General features: G+C 37.2%; 1 protein-coding gene across 1 annotated transcript in view; it reads left to right on the forward strand.

The window, feature by feature from the left end:
* Nucleotides 1–1,104: 1,104 nt before the first annotated feature.
* Nucleotides 1,105–18,979, forward strand: part of LOC140537804 (uncharacterized) — a 36,995-nt gene continuing 19,120 nt past the window's right edge. Inside the window, exons 1-14 of the mRNA XM_072660057.1 lie at nt 1,105–1,237; nt 14,860–15,121; nt 15,333–15,447; nt 15,568–15,658; nt 15,766–15,872; nt 16,327–16,534; nt 16,887–17,012; nt 17,260–17,377; nt 17,546–17,684; nt 17,823–17,933; nt 18,031–18,100; nt 18,293–18,427; nt 18,525–18,689; nt 18,814–18,908. Coding sequence (XP_072516158.1) covers nt 1,105–1,237; nt 14,860–15,121; nt 15,333–15,447; nt 15,568–15,658; nt 15,766–15,872; nt 16,327–16,534; nt 16,887–17,012; nt 17,260–17,377; nt 17,546–17,684; nt 17,823–17,933; nt 18,031–18,100; nt 18,293–18,427; nt 18,525–18,689; nt 18,814–18,908 — 1,875 coding nt within the window. The remainder of the gene's footprint in view (nt 1,238–14,859; nt 15,122–15,332; nt 15,448–15,567; nt 15,659–15,765; nt 15,873–16,326; nt 16,535–16,886; nt 17,013–17,259; nt 17,378–17,545; nt 17,685–17,822; nt 17,934–18,030; nt 18,101–18,292; nt 18,428–18,524; nt 18,690–18,813; nt 18,909–18,979) is intronic.

Genomic DNA, 18,979 nt, shown 5'->3' on the forward strand with positions numbered 1-18,979 from the left:
CACTAAGTAATTTTACCTCTAGTAATTTTACCTAAGTCATGTTCACTTTCTGTCCTCCTCTGATTCTCCTGACATTCCTTTACTTGTCCTTTTTCTCCACAGCCTGGTCAAATCTGGACTCCACCTACGGATAAATGTTTGAAGTTTGAGTGCATGAAGATTGGATCGCAGTTCATCATAATTGAAGCCAAGCTTGTTTGTCCCCAGATCAATGAAGATGACTGCATTTCTGTGAGTTAACTACAGGAATGAACTACCTGTGATTATAGTGAATCAACTGAATAATCTCTTAATAATCTCCTAATATGAGTCATGTCAAAATTATATTAATGTTAGTTTTTTATATGTAGTATTACCTACCAAGACAAATCGATAACCAAAGCACTCTTTGGTCACAGCTTTATTAACAACTATACTAATAACTTCATAACATATTTATTCTGTTTACAAACAACTGGAATGAATAAATGGGGATTACCTTTCATTAACACAGGGAACAATCGTTGTTGGTCTTGATGGCTGCTGTGTCACCTGTGAGTGTTTAAAGCCTCTTCATATTGTGCCAAAAAAATTAACTCATTATGTGTTTTTTCCATGTATTTACACCAAAATGCAAACACACTAACTTCAAATGTTTGATCTCTCAAGGCATAAACAAGACTGACCACTGCGGCGTCAGAAAAACCTCCACATACCTCGAGAGCAATGGCTGCAAGACTGCAAACCTTGTGGAGATGACGACTTGCAAAGGATCTTGTACCACATCTTCCATGTAAGTAAATCAAAACTTCATCTGAGAACAGAACCAGTAAAAGGAGTTAAATATATACTGTACCCGTAAAGACACAGTAACCAAAACAGCAAATTTCATTTTAGGGGATAAAGTAAAGTTGGATAACCTCTACTTATTTCTGTTTTGTTACTTAAATCCACATAAACATAATCAGTGGGCCTCAGGGAGATATAAAATGTTAAATAAAAATAATTTAAAAAAAGTCTTGGAATGTTTAGTGGGCAGTACCTAGATAACGTTCCTCTTTGCTTCTCCTCAGATACTCAATGCAAGCCAGAGCAATCCAGCACTCATGCTCCTGTTGTCGGGAAATGGTCACCAGCCAGAAACAGGCAGAACTTATCTGTCCAGATGGATCAAAGGTTGTTCACACGTATCTCTTCATTGAGAAGTGCGGCTGCCTTGAGACGGAATGCATGGACACCGCTGCTGTCAAGCAGCGACGTAGACGACGGTGATCAAGTGCGGAATGCGCTCAGTCTGCTCAAATCAACATTAATCTATTTATGACTTTATTTACAGTTTAGTTTGCTTAACCGAATCACTCAAGAAACCTGACTCCAAATGTTGTCTTTACTTTTATGTTTCTCTTACTCACTGTTTCTTTTCTGATGCTTAAAATTCTAATAAATATCAAGCAATGAACACATCGTCACCTCTCATTTATAAGCCTGATATGCCTGAAATTAACTGATACACAGCGATGAGGAATTGGTCATGGTCACGCAACCAAGTACTTTATGCAAGGGTATAATATTTAAGGGTAGTTTAGGGTTTGACTCAAAGAGAAAGGGAAATCCACAGAAAGCATCTTAAAGTGTTTAGATTTTTAAACATCCTACTTGCTAATATTTAAGTGCTAAACTTATGTTTTAAAGTTCACTAAACCTTCTGTTCTGGTATTTAAACTGATACAAGGAGCTGCAAGTAAGGTTCACTTTTAAATCACTATATATACACTTATATAGCTTTACATACAAATCTGCACTTTTAACATATGAGGTTCCACAATGGTTCTTTGTAAAATTGTTATGGTTATATATTAAATCATGACCCCCTAAAGAACCATTTGAATGCTTAAAATTATGCTTTTTGTTCTCTCATTAGAATTCTTATTAAGGGATCGACTGTGGTCATACCATCACGTACTAAATGCATTTCTATATCCCCAAATGGCAACAAGTCAGGAAAGGAATAGATCTTTAAGCAAGTAATTTTAGACTTTTTTTGTCTTCAGTTGTTTGTATCAATGGATTGTGATATGAATATTGTGAATCCTACACAGGCTGCTAAAAAGATTATTACAAACTAAAAAGAAAATTACAAACTAAAAGACACACAGTACATTAAGTCTAGATCAGGATATATACAATATGTATGATTAACAAATCAGAAGTGAAGCAAAATGTAAAAGGTTTCGCTGTGAGGACAATCAATGTAACTGTACTTGTAACTGTGTACAATAGTAAACTACAATGGAGGTCATTCTGCTGCAGCTTTAAAAAAATGTTTAAATGTTGAATCTGATTATATAAAAAATAAATACTAAATAAAAAGTTTAAAAGGTAAAAGTAATTAGAACAACAAACACAACCAGCTGCCACTGGTACTACAGTCAAGCAGCCTAAATTAAAGTCCATATTGATTTATATAATAATATTAGTATTATTAGTAAGACTATTGAGGTTGATATGTTGTTTTATTCTTCAATAGAAAATTTCAGCAGTGAATGACAACACATTCCCTGCTTTCAGAGGAAGGGAGGGGGGCTATGGGCAAATAAAGTCACACAAAAGAGAAGTTAGAGTTTCTGACCTTCGTCAGATGAGTCACTGGTTACTTCATCCTAAAAAAAAAAGCAATCAAATCAATACAAATGTAAGGCTCTGATATTGATCAACCTGCTGTAAAAGATGTATTTACAACCAAAAATGTATATATATATATAGTGAAAAAAATATGTGAATATATAGGAGGAGCAAAAACCTGTATTAGGACTAATACAAAGTTTTACTAAAACAAAGCTTTACAGAGTTGTAAAGAGCCAATCTGGACTGTTTGTATTAATACATTAATTTTGCAATGTTTGCAATATATAACAAACAGCTTTTATTTATCATTTTTAAATGATGCAATAAAGGGTCACAAAAAATAGTGGCAAAATCAAGTTGATACTTCAGTGATTATAGTTTTTATATTGTGTTCAGCGGTTTCATTGTATTCCCACTGATCCTCAATGACTCCAAATTCAACTATCCAATCCCAGAAATTAGTGTTCTTGTTTAGAAACAACCTGAAAGTAAACAAACCACTCAGAGCTACTAATAATGCGCCTGTATGTCACTGTCTTTTTTCAGTCCTTACACTGTTTTTTGATGCACTAATAATTCAGTGTTTTGAAGTTCTATATAATTCAGTAGCCAAACTGTTCTAATGAAATGCATCAACAAATGATCAGCGTCACAACACAATTCATGCTTGAGATAAATTATATGTGCACATGTGCCCTCCCTCTGCCCCACCCCGTGTACATATTTATACAATTTAAAGTGTTACGAAAGAAACCTTTACATAAAAGCTTTGCTGGCTTCACCTCTTTATCCTCGGTACCGGCGTGTCAGTGCCGCAAATCAATCATCATCACTTCATGTGTTTGAATTACGCTGTTGAGCCATTGATTTCATTCCTGCATCCTGAATCAAGTTTACTCTAAAGGGATATTAAGCTTCATCTGTTGACCCAGTGACTGAGAACAATAGCTACATCCCAGAGTTAGTCCACCTACAGTAACATATGGCAGGGCAAGTGACCAAATACGCCCGGAGCTTTTCACTTGGACAAACAGGCCATGTTTCACAAGCATGATTTTAGAGCACACAGCCTCTGGCAACTTTAGATCTGGATGCTGCAGCCTGGGGCTGGAGGAGCTGTCAAAAGCCTATTTAGGTTCCTTCTTTTCTAATAATATGCAAAACACATACATGGTGCTGTCTGTCACGCTGTCTATGCATCACCATATGGAACTGGACTGCAGACAACCAGCTTTGAGTTGGGATGCAAACCTACATTCCTAAACAAAGGGGTTACTGAAGTAAAGGCAATAGGCAATAGTTCTATTTAGAACCATGGCAGCTCAAAGCTCAGAGCTTTTTGGAGGTCAAATAATGTTTTTTTTTTTGTAGGTAAAATCCTGAAACTGCTGTGAGCCTGTTTAAATTACAATTTATATACAATTATTAAATAAAAGTGTATACAAACATAACCACAAGGGTTCCTGTAAAATGTAATTCCATAGACAAATTATGTTTAGTTCCCAAATATACCGTAAAAGATGAAAAGAGAAATGCTATATGTAAAATATAAAAATGTAAGGTTCTATACCAAGTAAAGTTGAATGAATGTAAACAACACTAATCATTGATCAGCTATAACATTACCACTTTCTTGTTTCTACACACACTGTCCAATTATTAATGTACTGATTCAAACTTAATATGAGCAGGATGTGAATTAAAATAAGGATTTCGGGGAGTTAAAGAAGGTCCTTACTGACTTCACTTCTGGTCTGCATCCAAACAAGACCCACACCTGGAATGCAGACATGACTGTTTAAACAAACTGACATATGAATGGATGGAAATTAACAAATGGATGGACGGGCAAAAGACAACTTTGTAGTTTTGAGTTAAGGTGGTGGTGTTATCTGTGGCGCAACAGATAACACCACCACCTGCCATTAAGTTACAACAACACCATGTGGGAGACCAGGGTTCGATTCCCAGTCTGGGTAGTTATGCTGCGCTACACCAATAAGAGTCCTTGGGCAAGACTCCTAACACTACATTGGCCCACCTCTGTGATAGGAGTAACCTTGTAAGTCGCTCTGGATAAGAGCGTCAGCTAAATGCCATAAGTGTAAGTGTAAGTGTAAGCTGGTTGGGTTAGTTTTTGTCTGCTACATTTCTTAGACTGGAAGAGAGTAAAATGGTGGTACATTTTTGTTAACAGTATGGGTTATCAGTCCTCTGATTGGTGAGGATAAAGCTTACACAAGCAGTTCCCATAATTAGAACCTCCCAGTTTACTCCAAAAAGGGAAAAATCTATTGGTCACTGGTCAATGTTATTCATGGGGCATCCTTTGTGCATATATATCCCTAAGGGATAACCAAAGAGAGTTAGAGGGATAGGTGGCTTTAAGAAGTAAAATTTGCTTGCCCACATTGAATCATCTTCAGGTCAGTACAAAAAACATAAAATACAGTGTGCTCTTTGGGATAACACATTAACTCTTTGAACAAGACTTCATGCAGTTCGGTGTAGATGACCACAAATCACTGCCAGGAAGTTCTGCACTTCCCCGAACACAGTGCCTGGATTTCTCCCTGAATATCCCTTGATTTCAAGAATGACCTATTTCAGTTATGCGAGACAGAAGTGTTTGACCTTAAACAACAGAATTAACAGCAAACTGAAGTATTTATTTAGCCTACTCAGAGTTGTGTGTATTTAACATGTGTTCTGTGTATTCAATACACATGTATTCTTTTTTTCCACTTAAAAATGCCTTCAACCTAGTTTGCTATAGTGGTCCTTGGTAGTTAAAGTTTTCAAGTATATAATTAAACCACACATAACCAGCTTGGAATTTATCATTCATTTTAAAGTGATTGTGTTCTTGCTTGTAACATTACAATAAACCCAAATAAACATAAAGTCAGTGGTCAGTGAGAGTGTCTACCTGTAATTAACTCTATATAACATTACAATAAACCCAAATAAACATAGAGTCAATGGTCAGTGAGAGTGTCTACCTGTAATTAACTCTATATAACATTACAATAAACCCAAATAAACATAGAGTCAATGGTCAGTGAGGGTGTCTGTATGTAATTAACTCTATATAACATTAGAATAAACCCAAATAAACATAAAGTCAGTGGTCAGTGAGAGTGTCTACCTGTAATTAACTCTATATAACATTAGGATAAACCCAAATAAACATAAAGTCAGTGGTCAGTGAGAGTGTCTACCTGTAATTAACTCTATATAACATTAGGATAAACCCAAATAAACATAAAGTCAGTGGTCAGTGAGAGAGTCTACCTGTAATTAACTCTATATAATATTAGAATAAACCCAAATAAACATAGAGTCAATGGTCAGTGAGAGTGTCTATATGTAATTAACTCTATATAACATTACAATAAACCCAAATAAACATAAATTCAGTGGTCAGTGAGAGTGTCTACCTGTAATTAACTCTATATAACATTACAATAAACCCAAATAAACATAGAGTCAATGGTCAGTGAGAGTGTCTATATGTAATTAACTCTATATAACATTAGAATAAACCCAAATAAACATAAAGTCAGTGGTCAGTGAGAGTGTCTACCTGTAATTAACTCTATATAACATTAGAATAAACACAAATAAACATAAAGTCAGTGGTCAGTGAGAGTGTCTACCTGTAATTAACTCTATATAACATTAGAATAAACCCAAATAAACATAAAGTCAGTGTTCAGTGAGAGTGTCTACCTGTAAAACTCTATAACTTCAGGAATATGGGACCTGAACTGTTTAATTAAAGTGGTAAAAGAGTTGACAATAGTTGAATGACTGCTGTCTACCTCGCATCGTAGATGAATACAATCCCACATGATTCTACAATCCCACCGCCCCCTTAATGTTAACCTGTAAATAATCTTACTAAAATTCTTAAGAAAAAACAGTGTGCCTGGGGAGTGTGCCTACAATTATACCTACAATGGTAATAAGGACCTATAGTTTACAAATTATAAACACAGGTGTACATTTTTTGTACATATATAAAACTGAAAACAACTGCACTTATACTTCCATCATGTATATATTGTTATATGCGGAGCATTAAGAGCTATAACAGTAAAAAGTGAAGAACATGTGGCTTTAACAGTTCTTCTTATACGTAATACATAACTAAGGCACCTGCTAAAACCAGCAACTTGATGACGTCAATGTCTGTCAAATATTGAATCACTGATCCAGTCCAGTAGCTTTAGAGGTCTGGGTGCGTCAGTCTCTTTTGATGAAGAAAAATAATGGAGCAACTTTGTGTTCTGGATAATTTATATAAACCATAATCACCGGCCCTGCAAGCCTCTTGAAGAAGGTGTAAGATATGAGATCTGTATTTGATAATAAGATCATTGTAAGATAGAGATCAGCACTCTTTGAGAAGCTTCATGATTATGGGCCCTGATGTCTCTTATTAAAGTGGTAGAAGGGTTTAAGTTGGCAATCGTTGAATGACTGCTGACTACCCATCATTGAGGATGAATGCAATGCCACAGGATTGTGTGGTGTGGAGATGTCCACTCAGTCATCCTTCAGCTCTACTTCTTACAGCCAAACCCTGTAACGTGGCAAAGAGGAGCAACACAGGAATGCAAAGTTTCAAATGTCTGCACATTTTAGAGCACTATTTTCTGTATATGCTGAATTTATCAGAATAAACAATTTGGTAAGCAATAAACAGGTATTGTGCATTAAATTTGCATGTGTTTTCGCTGTAGGGGATGTAAACTTACTGTCTCTTAGAAGATCAACAAAACATGCAATTTTATGTGGGGTACCCAAACCTTTGCATACATCTGCTAAGTAAATAAGCAAAAAGAAGTTATAATAATGTTATGTCTACATTCAGGTCTACAAGGGCTTGATACTTTGCTCATGTTACCCAAAAGGGAAACAGAACCACAGAATTACAGAAACTCAGATGGACAGATAAACAAGCATGAACTGCTGATTAACTTCATGTGAACTTACTGAGGTAAATTACGGAGAATTCCAGAAGCTCTGTTTGTCTGCTTTATGACCTGATGAAGAAAGCAGATTACAGTATTAAAAAAAACACATAATAATCCATATTTAATTAATATTCAATTACTCTTACACTAAAATGAACAGACACCAACTGTAGCTCAGTGTAGCTTAGCACAAGTTAGTTAGCTAGCTAGCTGACGAGAGGGAGAAAGGACTGTGTTGTGGTCAGCAGCTTACAAATAATCAAAGAATCAGAATAAATACAGCTAGCTACCTATCTATCTCAATCTGAAGCACACTGAGCCCATTAAATATCATAGTAAAATATATTATATAGAGACTTATAAAATGTTCCCTCACTTCAATAAAGAATTCCCTCAGTCTAACAATCTGTCAGCATTGTAATAAATAGCTAGCTACATTCTCAAATCCATTTAATTAAACATTTTGTTAGTTTATTCATCAATTTAACTAAAAAAATATTAAAAATCTAAATTATTGTTCTACCGTGATCCATTAGGGTCTTTGAAGAAGGACAAAAAGACACATTAGACACATCCAACACACATTATGAGACATTTTGCCAGATACAAGAGTTTTTCTCAAAATGCAAAAAAAATGTAGCGCTAATTCTTAAGCTAACAGGCTAACCTGAGGTAACAGGATCAACTGAGGTAAAAACAAACAAACAAACAAACAAACAAACAAAACAACAACATTGAGGCACAGACGAAAATGATATAATACATGGTGTGCAATGAATACACACTATAATGAGCTAAATAAATGGACTGACTAGTCCTGGCTGGGTCAGTTGGTCAGCATCGGTTGGTATTCAGTCCTCACAACAAAATAAACAAACTAGCTAGCGCTAGCTAACTGTAACTAGGTAGCTAACGCTATTCAGTTCAGTAAAAAACACCTCTTCTAATGCTATACTGTTCTCTTCTACACCAGATACTGAAATTATTAGCTATTTAGTTACATATTTACCTCAGAAATGTACTTTTTAATCTAAAAACTGTGATATTTTAATGCACTGCTTCATTGTAAAGATGGGTAAATAGGTAGCTACATAGATAAATAGATAGATACATAGATATATAGCTACATCGATTGATAAATATATAGATACACTGACAGCTAAACAGATATACATAAATTCATTAATAGATAGCAAAACGTGGTAAATAGGACCCAAAGGAAAATGCAGCATTAAAGTAGCAATATATGTAATAGCAACTAAACAGACACATACTAGGCAGAAGGATGAACGGGATGAGACTTACTGCCTTAATAAAATAAGAAATATATACTGTAAGAATGGAGCAATATATACTGTATACATTAAATATGTATAATATACATGAGCAGGAGTTGGTATTGCACTGAATAGCAGGAGATGTTGTAAATCTCAATGATTATGATTAAAGTAGCAGTAATTATGTCCACCTACATGAGTGTGCCATTACACTATGGGAAATGTGGACCAAAAAGACCCATGACTTAGAAAAGCCTTTAAAGGTGGCAGAGCGAAATGGTGTTATGGGCCAAGATTGGTAAACACCTTAGTTGGCACTCCATTTCTGGACCTCATAGAGGCTGTTATAGAGTTCAGACCACATATAGAAAGTAATAGCCAGTTAAACAGATCAGCCCCTGCTTTCCGATATGAAGGTACTGGACGTGGTTTTCATGGCCCACTCTGATTGCCGGGCTGTTACTTTAGGCACGTTTGACAAGATGAGACCATATCTGAAATATCCTGATTGATTCTTGTCCAAAACATCACCTTGCGAGCCCTTTCTGCTCAAAGGTTCTTAATGAACGTTCTCAAGATGCTGTTTTTATAGATTTTTTACCACGATCGTCTTACTAACCTTGTACACAATGTCATCTACAGTTCAGCTCTACAGTTCCAGTACTCCTGAAGATCCGAGACACATTGTATCCAGTTAACACAAGCTGTTGTTTCAGGATGTGGTCCTTCTCAAGCTCATTGAGATTCAGCTGCATTTGTACATCTACACCAGGTCATGATGAAGTCACCATGCTCTCCTAGGCTTGTTCTTCCTCAGCTGTTTGTGGCTGGATGGAGTCTTTGGAGCTACAGCTCTGGATGAGTCTACAGTATACATGAATTCTCCATGTATGACACATCCAGCTCATTGGAGGTTTATCATCAATCTCTGTATATGCAATGGGCAATTATTAAGCGGTTTAGCAAAAAATGTGATGAGTTGCTAATTTGACTGTCCAGCTGTGAACTGATGAAACCTCTATTGGAAGCTCCACTTCAGTCAGAGCCTATCTAGTCTCAATTCCAGTCATGGAGTGAGACACGTAAGCTACAGGCCACCGGTCTTCATATATTTTTGCACTAGAGCTGGGAGTAGGCCAATCTTGGTTTGCTTCAGAGAATATTTTCATGAGTCTTGCAGAATCATCAAATTTTAACACTGGTTCTCAGTCAACACTACTATTGCGGATCTTGACGGATCATTAAATTTTAACACCAGATTCTCAGTCAGCACTATTATTGCGGATCTAGCTGGATCATTAAATTTTAACACTGGTTCCTCAGTCAACACTCTTATTGGCCTCCTGCAGTGCTCTCATTTTTCTTGTTCATGTTTTCAGCCCGGGGCAGCACTTCAAACTCATTGGTGATGTCACCACATGTAGTGTGTCGCACAGCTCCAGTGGCCTCGGTTCAATTGTGGGTTCAATCCCCGTTCTGGTCACAGGTGTGTTCTCCTCCAGGTTTTCTCCAAATACTAGGACATTTGTCCCTGCTCAGTTTTAAGTTTGCTTTATGTGTGACTTCCAGAACCTGTCTGAGTCTGCAATCATCCAGCAATCATTCTACCTTTGTGGCGCTCCATGCATGTGGCCAAAAGGATTAGGACATCTACTAATTTTATCTACGGGATTTGTTATTCAACAAACCACAACCAAACCACGGACCTTCAGATAGAGAAACGTGGTTCGTCGCTCACACAGAAGACGTTTCCCTTGCTCCAGTGAGTCCAGTGGTAGTATGCTTTACACAACTTAATTTAACACTTAGGAATTTGCTGAGCTTTTTAGAATGACGACTTCTTTCGCAAATGTTTGTAGAAGCATACTGCCTGTCTAGGTGCTTGATTTTATACATCTATGGCAATGGAGCTGAATGAAACACCTGAATGTAATGATTAAGAAGTGTGTTCCAATGTTATGCATATAGTACATCACCTGTGGATGTGTCTACTGTCTCTGTCTACTGTTGGTGTGGTGCAACACTACCTGCCAGTGAGCTACTACACCATGTGGAAGACTGGATTCGATTCCCTGTCTGGGTGACTGTGCAGCACTACACCAAAAAGAGTCCTTGAGCCAGACTCCTAACACTACATTGGCCCTCCTCTGTAATACGAGTAACCTTGTAAGTCGCTCTGGACAAGAGCGTCTGCTAAATGCTGTTAAATGTCAATGTAAAAATGTCTCAATCTATTAAAGTCTCAGTCGTCCTTTGTTATAGGGCTTTTGACAATATCCACTATGTAATTATTAAAATACACTAAAATATCATACTGGCTATAATAGCTGAGAATAAGCTGAGAAAGGCCCGTCTCCCTCCACCCATCCTCACCCTCTTCTATAGGGGAACCATAGAGAGCATCCTAAGCAGCTGCATCACTGCCTGGTTTGGGACCTGCACAGCCTCTGACCGCAAGTCCCTCCAACGCATTGTGAGGACAGCTGAGAAGATCATCGGAGTCTCTCTCCCCTCCGTCATGGACATTTACACCACCCGCTGCATCCGCAAAGCAACCAGCATTGTGGATGACTCCACCCACCCTTCACACAGTCTGTTCTCCCTCCTGCCATCAGGAAGAAGGTACCGCAGCATCCGGTCCAACACGACCAGACTCTGCAACAGCTTCTTCCCCCAAGCCATCAGACTCCTCAACACAACTCAACTCCTGAACTGATATCTTACACTCTCCCTCTCTCTCTCTCTCTCTCTCTCTCTCTCTCCCTCTCTCTCTCTTTCCAACCATTTATCCCAGATAACATGGGAAGCATTTTTTGCACAAGCATTTGCACTGACAACTTTACTACCTCACTGGACTCTATTTATCGCACATTGCACAACTTGCACACTACAGTCATTATTTATTATCCTCTGGTCTGTACTGTGTTGTGTTGTCTGTCCGCACTTGTTTGTTTGTGTTGCACTTGTGTCTTGTATGCACTGTCTATGTTGCACCATGGTCCGGGAGGAACGTTGTTTCGTTTCACTGTGTACTCTGTATGTAGTTGAAATGACAATAAACCCACTTGACTTGACTTGACTTGAATAGGATAATGGAGGTCCATTCATCTTCAAATGGAAAATTGAATACAATGTTGCTTAAAATGTTAGGTTTGTTGAAAATTAGATAATTTGTTTACATTACAGAATGAAAGATTAAAATTATCCTGTTAACTGTGATTATCAATGTTTAATTAACTCACAAATAATAAAAATATATAGTTATTCAATTAAATTACAAAAATAAATAAATACATAACTGCACTATAAGTTTAAATGTTTGCGGACACTGTTTCCATTAATGCACATAGCTATTTTAAGTTCCACCCTTTGCTGACACAGCTTGTCAAGTCCCTGTAGGGAAGTACTGCCAATAGAATAGTGTCTTTGGAGCAGATAAACATTGGCACCTATTGGCCTATTGACACCATGCCTAATGCAAGGCGTGGGCTTGAGGGGTATATAGCCCCCTAGCATTGAGCTGTGGAGCAGTGGAACTATGTTCTTTGGAATGATAATTTAGCTCCATCCAGTACTTTTGGGATGACTTGGGGAGTTGAGTATGAGGTGGGGTGGTGATCAATCATCCAACATCCCAACCTCACTAACATGTTTGTTGCTGAATGCAATTAAATCCTCACAGCAGTGCTCCCAGGTGTCCCAATACTTTGATCCATATAAACCACTGAGCATTTTCTTCTAAACAGCTTGTAGGTGCAGTATATCTTACTGTTAACATGCAAGAAACGTTCAAAGAAGCCCCTGCTGTTTCTCCATAAGATCCATTTATGCTGTTTCTTCAGATCAGGATACGGATCCTGGAAAGGTGTGTGACTCACCCTATTGGTCTGAATTAAAATGGCGAAAAAAAGGCATACATGAAAAGTAATAAGCTCCTTCCTTGAAGCTTCAGTGCAGGCCTCAGAGTCTGTAGAGTGCTGTAGAGAGCTTTCAACTTGTTGAGTCACTGGTGGAGCTTAATGTATCATGAAGTCATTTTTAAAGCTCTGGCCTGGGATGGGCACTGACATTTATATCACTTGCTGAAGAAAAGTACCTCACCCCACTATTGTTACTCAAGCAGCGTATTCACTCACTCAAGGCCTTTAGCAGATATTAGATTGCCAGACAATAAGAGTTCTTGGAAATGTAATACTGTTTGACAAAATGTGTATTTTGTCAAATATTGAATAGAAATACTTGCTGACAATATTAGTTAAATAGTATTAAATTCTGGTATATCTCATACATTTGATTACCAGCCCTCTGGCAGATCTAATTAAGATGCATCATTTTAATATTTCCATAATGTTTGCAACAGTAATTCCTTTTATTGAATCCTTGAATTAGTTTCTTATCAGCGTCCCTTACTTTACTTTTGATGTCACTGTGCACTCTGTCTATTTCTGTTTGGCATTGTTGCTTTATTTTGTACAATCACTGTTCTGCACGAAGACCACAACCTTTATTTGATATAAACATACAAAAATATATTATATAGTTAGTATAGGAACCTGACAATATGTGAACACCACTACACTGACTGTTTTCTCCCAATTAAATATGCTGTGGATGCAGGCACATGAATAATAAAAAAAGAATGGTAAAGTTCTCAGATTCTTTTAGTGGACATGTCTGCCAGACAGCATGATGTATGGGGGAAAACCTACAGGATCACTGTCATGACCAAGATTGCTTTGTCAGGCAGAACAGGTCTTAATATGTAAAAAAAGAAAAAAAAAACATAATATAAAATTTCAATATGTTAAAATTACAACACACAGGTTTATAAAAACCCTAATACTACTTACATACTAAAAGGATATAAGCTTGTGAATGGTTCTTTATATAATCATGATAACTAAATGGTTCTTTGCCTGGTAGAGTGCTTCTAAAAATGTAGATATCACCTTATAGAACCTTTTCCACTATGTTCCACTATTCTTATGGTTTTAAAAATATATATTTTCAGTACTATATTGAACCCTTTTTGCTAAGAGAATCTACCTGTATGTATCTATGTGTGAATATGTAGCTGTTGTTAATATTACGTATTGATTTAATAAAAGTGACTAAGGTGGAGAAGCTCTGAGGGAAGATAGTTGACATAAGGCGCCACAGTACTAACAATAATCTTAGGCAACAGCACACACAAGATCATACATAAGTCATGTTTGATTAAGGTTACATTTCTCTAACCTGTTCAAATAGTTCATCATGATACTGGTTTCCATTGTGCTGTATTATTTTGATTACATAGCAGTATTTATTTTTTAGGGTTAAATTGTGATTCAATTCTCTTTGAGTTTTTAAAAAATGTACGATTGAATCTGACTAAATCACAGGGAGGATGATCTCTGAAACCCTGAAACCCCTTACCTAAAGCAGTGACGATCATGCAAGGTGGTTTCAGGTGTGTTTTACAAAAGCCACACCATCATCTAGCACAGTCTACGAAGGCATTTACCCTGAGAAAGTTAAACTTGCCCATGGCCCCACCTTCACCAAACTTCAAGAATCTGACGTCCCTCCTAAAAGACCAGTAGTATAAAGCTCTGAAGAGAAGGAAGGAGTTTCTCAGTGAACCTGTGGGGCACCTGTCATCCACACAGCCATCATGGGGACATTAAAGTTAATATCAGCTGAGCTGCTAATATGGATAATTGTATCTATTGGACTGACAGCAGCACAAACCGGTAAGCAGATGCTCTTAAAAATCACTGTTTAATTATTAATCAATTACTGGTAAGACTTTTACTTAAATATAATGTGACACCATTACCATAAACACTCGTTCCTGTTAATCCGCAGCGTTCCCCACAACGGTCAACATCTTCCAACCACTGGCTACAACTCAAATGATTTCAGGTAGAAATCTGTGATTATGTAGATCTGTAAATATGCTATATTACATAAAGATATGTACGATAACTTTATAACGCTGTGTCGTTTTTCAGGAATAGGCTCAGCACACAATGAGCAGGTCTGCAGCACATGGGGCAATTACCATTTCAAAACCTTTGATGGAGACGTATTCCAGCTCCCGTCCGACTGCAACCACATCCTGACCTCGCAGTGTGGAGGCAGCTATGAGGCCTTTAACATTCAACTAAGGCGCCAGGACAAGAACGGTAAACCCATCATCAGCAAAATCACCATGAAGCTGGACGGGACAGTGGTGGAGCTGGCCAAAGACTCTGTAAATGTCAATGGCCAAATGTAAGTGATAAGCTATGTTGATTATAGGCATAACAAACAAAAAAAAGAGTTCATTATTAAAATACTTTATGTATATAGATGTATGATGTATTAATACCTCATTAAACTGTAGATTCAAGCAGACCCAAGTAATCTATCATAGTCCAAATATCTGACAGTCTAAATAAGTCAAATCATTATTATTATTCATTCAAATCATTATTTTTTTTAGTGTGAAAACACCGTTCCTCGGCTCTGGAGTTTTCATCGAGACCACAAGCTCATACATCATAGTCAAGGCTACAGTCGGGGTGACAACCATGTGGAATAAAGATGATGCATTCATGGTAAAGTTTGTGGAGGGAAAGGATTAACCGTCTGTAACTGGTTATATACATACGTCTGTCACTGTACAGTGTACTTTAAGTGTCTTTAAGATCATTAGAAATCTAATTTTCTCTCTACAGGTTGAACTAAACCAAAAGTTTGTAAATCAGACCTGTGGACTTTGTGGGGACTTCAACGGAGTCCCAACGTACAATGAATTTATCAAAGATGGTAATTTACAATAACAGAACATATTTCTAATTTTTAGAATAGCATACTTTTTCTACTCTATCAGGCAGAGTGTAAAATGTCTGTAACATGTTGTGTAACATGTTTAGGTGCACTGCTTTCTCCTCCTGACTATGGAAGTCTGTGGAAGATGGATGGACCTACAGAAACCTGTGAGGAACAACCTGCGAGAGTTAATGAGACATGTGGAGATGAGGTACTAAAATTGACCTTTCACAAATGCAGTTTCATTAGAGATGGCGTGTTGACCTTGAAGGGTATCAGCAGAAAATTATGAATTGCTTATTTTAAAGATTAGTAAAAAAACTTTATAATATATCATCTGATATAGAATAGTATAACTCCAAGTTAGTATTGGTGTCAGTTGATACTGGCATCACCCTGCTGAATACTGATATTGTACCACCTCTAATTTTTATGTAGACCTTTAAAAATATTCAATACAAATCTCAGACCATTAGATTTGTCTTATGCGAGTCAGTTAAGTTGCACAATGTAACGTATTGTTTTTACAGCCCCCTTCATTATAGTACAGATTCTGCTTTCACACAGTTAAAAGATTAACTTGAAGTTAGGATTGTGTGAATATCAAGTGCACCAAGAAAACAGAGGTTTAGAAAATGATGAGATGATGTCTTCTTTCTCCACAGAACTTCTGTCAAAACCTGTTTCTCAGCAAAGCGTTCAGCAGCTGCAATGATCTTGTAGCAATCGAGTCGTTTGTCACAGTCTGCATGGAGGATCTCTGCCAGTGCAACTCAACCTCTTTCTGCCTGTGCGAAACCTTAGCTGAATACTCTCGACAGTGTGTGCATGCAGGGGGGAGGCCCGAAAACTGGAGGACAGAACACTTCTGCCGTGAGTAGATGAAGTCTGCCTGGTTTGTGTTATAATTATAGCAGGTGTTGTTAAAATCCTTATGTGCTGGTGTTTGTTAAAATGTTAAATGGTGCATTGTATTTATTAGTGTTCTGTCTGGCATATTTGTTATTTACAGTGTTAGAAGTGCACAGTAAAATTAAATGCTTACAGACTGTTCTCTAATATTGGCTATGCAAGTGGAATGTGGGAAAACATGTGCATAGCACTGCATTGCACTGTAGTAACAAAACAGGTTTTACAGTAAAGTCTACAGTGTCTAAAATCCTTGGCATATTTTACAGTGTTTGAAGTGGACAGTTTACTTAAACATCTTCTCAATCTGTTGCAGCAATGAAATGCCCAGAAACCAAGGTGCATATGGAGTGTGGAAGCCCCTGTATGGATACATGCTCTAACCCTGAGAGAGGACAGGTGTGTGAAGAACACTGCATTGATGGATGCTTCTGTCCCCCAGGTAATGTTTGTTTTTTAAGCCTCACCTTCACATTTCAAGTGTCCCTAATGTATAGAGACATAACAGTGACCACACCTTTCTAAATAAGTGCTTCAAAGCCAGTGTTTATATGTAATGATGAATCTAGGAGGAAATACAAAAAAAGGTCTTAGTCATTAATGCTAACGATATGTAAAGTTTGTTTGACTCACCAATTAGCAATTTATTTCTATACTGTCGATTTATAAACATATTTATATTTTTCAAGACACTGTCTTTGATGATGTAACCAACACTGGATGTATTCCACTGAGTAATTGCTCCTGCACCCATGGAGGAAAGGTGTATGCTTCCGGGGAAATATATTCTAGTAGTTGCCAGGAATGGTAAGTATTTAATAACTTAGCTTGGCTCTCTTTGCACATGAGAAAATGTATAAATCCATATTTTCCAAAGTGTAGACCCTTAGAGGCCTGAAGGTTTCCATAATAATTTTCTATTTAAAGTTTGTGTCATCGTATTAATGACAAACTGTTGCTGTATGTATCATTTAGTACCTGCTCTGGGGGTCAGTGGAACTGTGTGGATAAATCATGTCCTGGGACGTGCTCAGTGCAAGGTGGAGCCCACATTACAACATATGATGGAAAATCATACACCTTTCATGGTGACTGCACCTATGTCCTGTCACAGGTATAGTATCATGATGTCACAGCAATATATCAGTCAGACAAAAGGATACACCTTCTTTTATTTAAATATAATTGTGAAATCTTCTCATTTAAATGTACTACTTATTAAATGTATTACTTATGTACTGATTATTTATAGGAATGCACAGGCACAGATTTCACAGTTCTGGGAGACCTGATACAATGTGGAATCTCTGGCACTGAAACCTGTTTGAAAGCAGTCACCCTGGCATTATCCAATGGCTCTAATGTAAGTCACACATGTGGATTAGATGTAAACCTACTGTTTGAGTAAATCTTTGGACTTCAAACCAAATACACAGAATTTTTAAATACCCACCACACAGGTAATCAAAGTGGACCCAAGCGGGAATGTTGAAGTCAACAGCATGTTCACACAGCTGCCACTTTTTAAAGGTAAACTCTTTAAACCAATCACAATTAATAGACAGATAAACCAAATAAAGCTCAAAGCAAAGTAAAAATTTAAGGTGTCGAAGTCAGTTGAATGGAATGACATATACCTAATTTCTGCACTGATTACTCATATCTTTGGAGCTCTTCTATCTTTTTCAAGAGGTAAATAGTTTGATTTTATTGTATTTGCAGCCGATGTAAGCATCTTCAAGCCATCCTCATTCTACATCGTCATCCAGATAACTGGCATTCGTCTGGAAATCCAGCTGACACCCATCATGCAGGTTTTTATCACAGCTGACCCAGTATTTCAAGGACAAATTTGTGGTGTGTACATTTTTTTTACATAATATACTTATACTTTTCAGTCAAATAAACCTCTTTTTATACTATAACCTGCATTAACTTGAATGTTTTTCCATAGGATTATGTGGCAATTTCAACAACATTCAGGCAGATGATTTCACCACCAGTAGTGGACTTAAAGAGGGAACAGCTGTTGACTTTGCCAACACCTGGAAAACAAGAGCAACATGTCTTGATATTAAGAGGACCTTCGAGAACCCCTGCAGTCTAAGCACTGAAAATGGTACACTGATGTGTCTGCTTTGACTTTTCCAATGTCACACAAACAACTGGTCGCTTTAGTAAAGCAACTTGAGGTTTTTGTTGCGTTGGTAAATGTGAATAAGCACCATTTGTTCTTTTAATAGAGAAATATGCACAGTATTGGTGTTCCGTGCTGTCAGATTCTTCTGGGGTCTTCTCAAGCTGCCATTCTGAAATTAACCCTGCCAACTACAAAGCAGTAAGTTAAATTGCACACTTGGTCATTGTCATATTAAAACACGACAAATGAGTATATTAACAATTACAATC

This window comes from Salminus brasiliensis, chromosome 17 (genome assembly GCF_030463535.1).
Source record: "Salminus brasiliensis chromosome 17, fSalBra1.hap2, whole genome shotgun sequence".
In the NCBI taxonomy this organism is placed as follows: domain Eukaryota; kingdom Metazoa; phylum Chordata; class Actinopteri; order Characiformes; family Bryconidae; genus Salminus; species Salminus brasiliensis.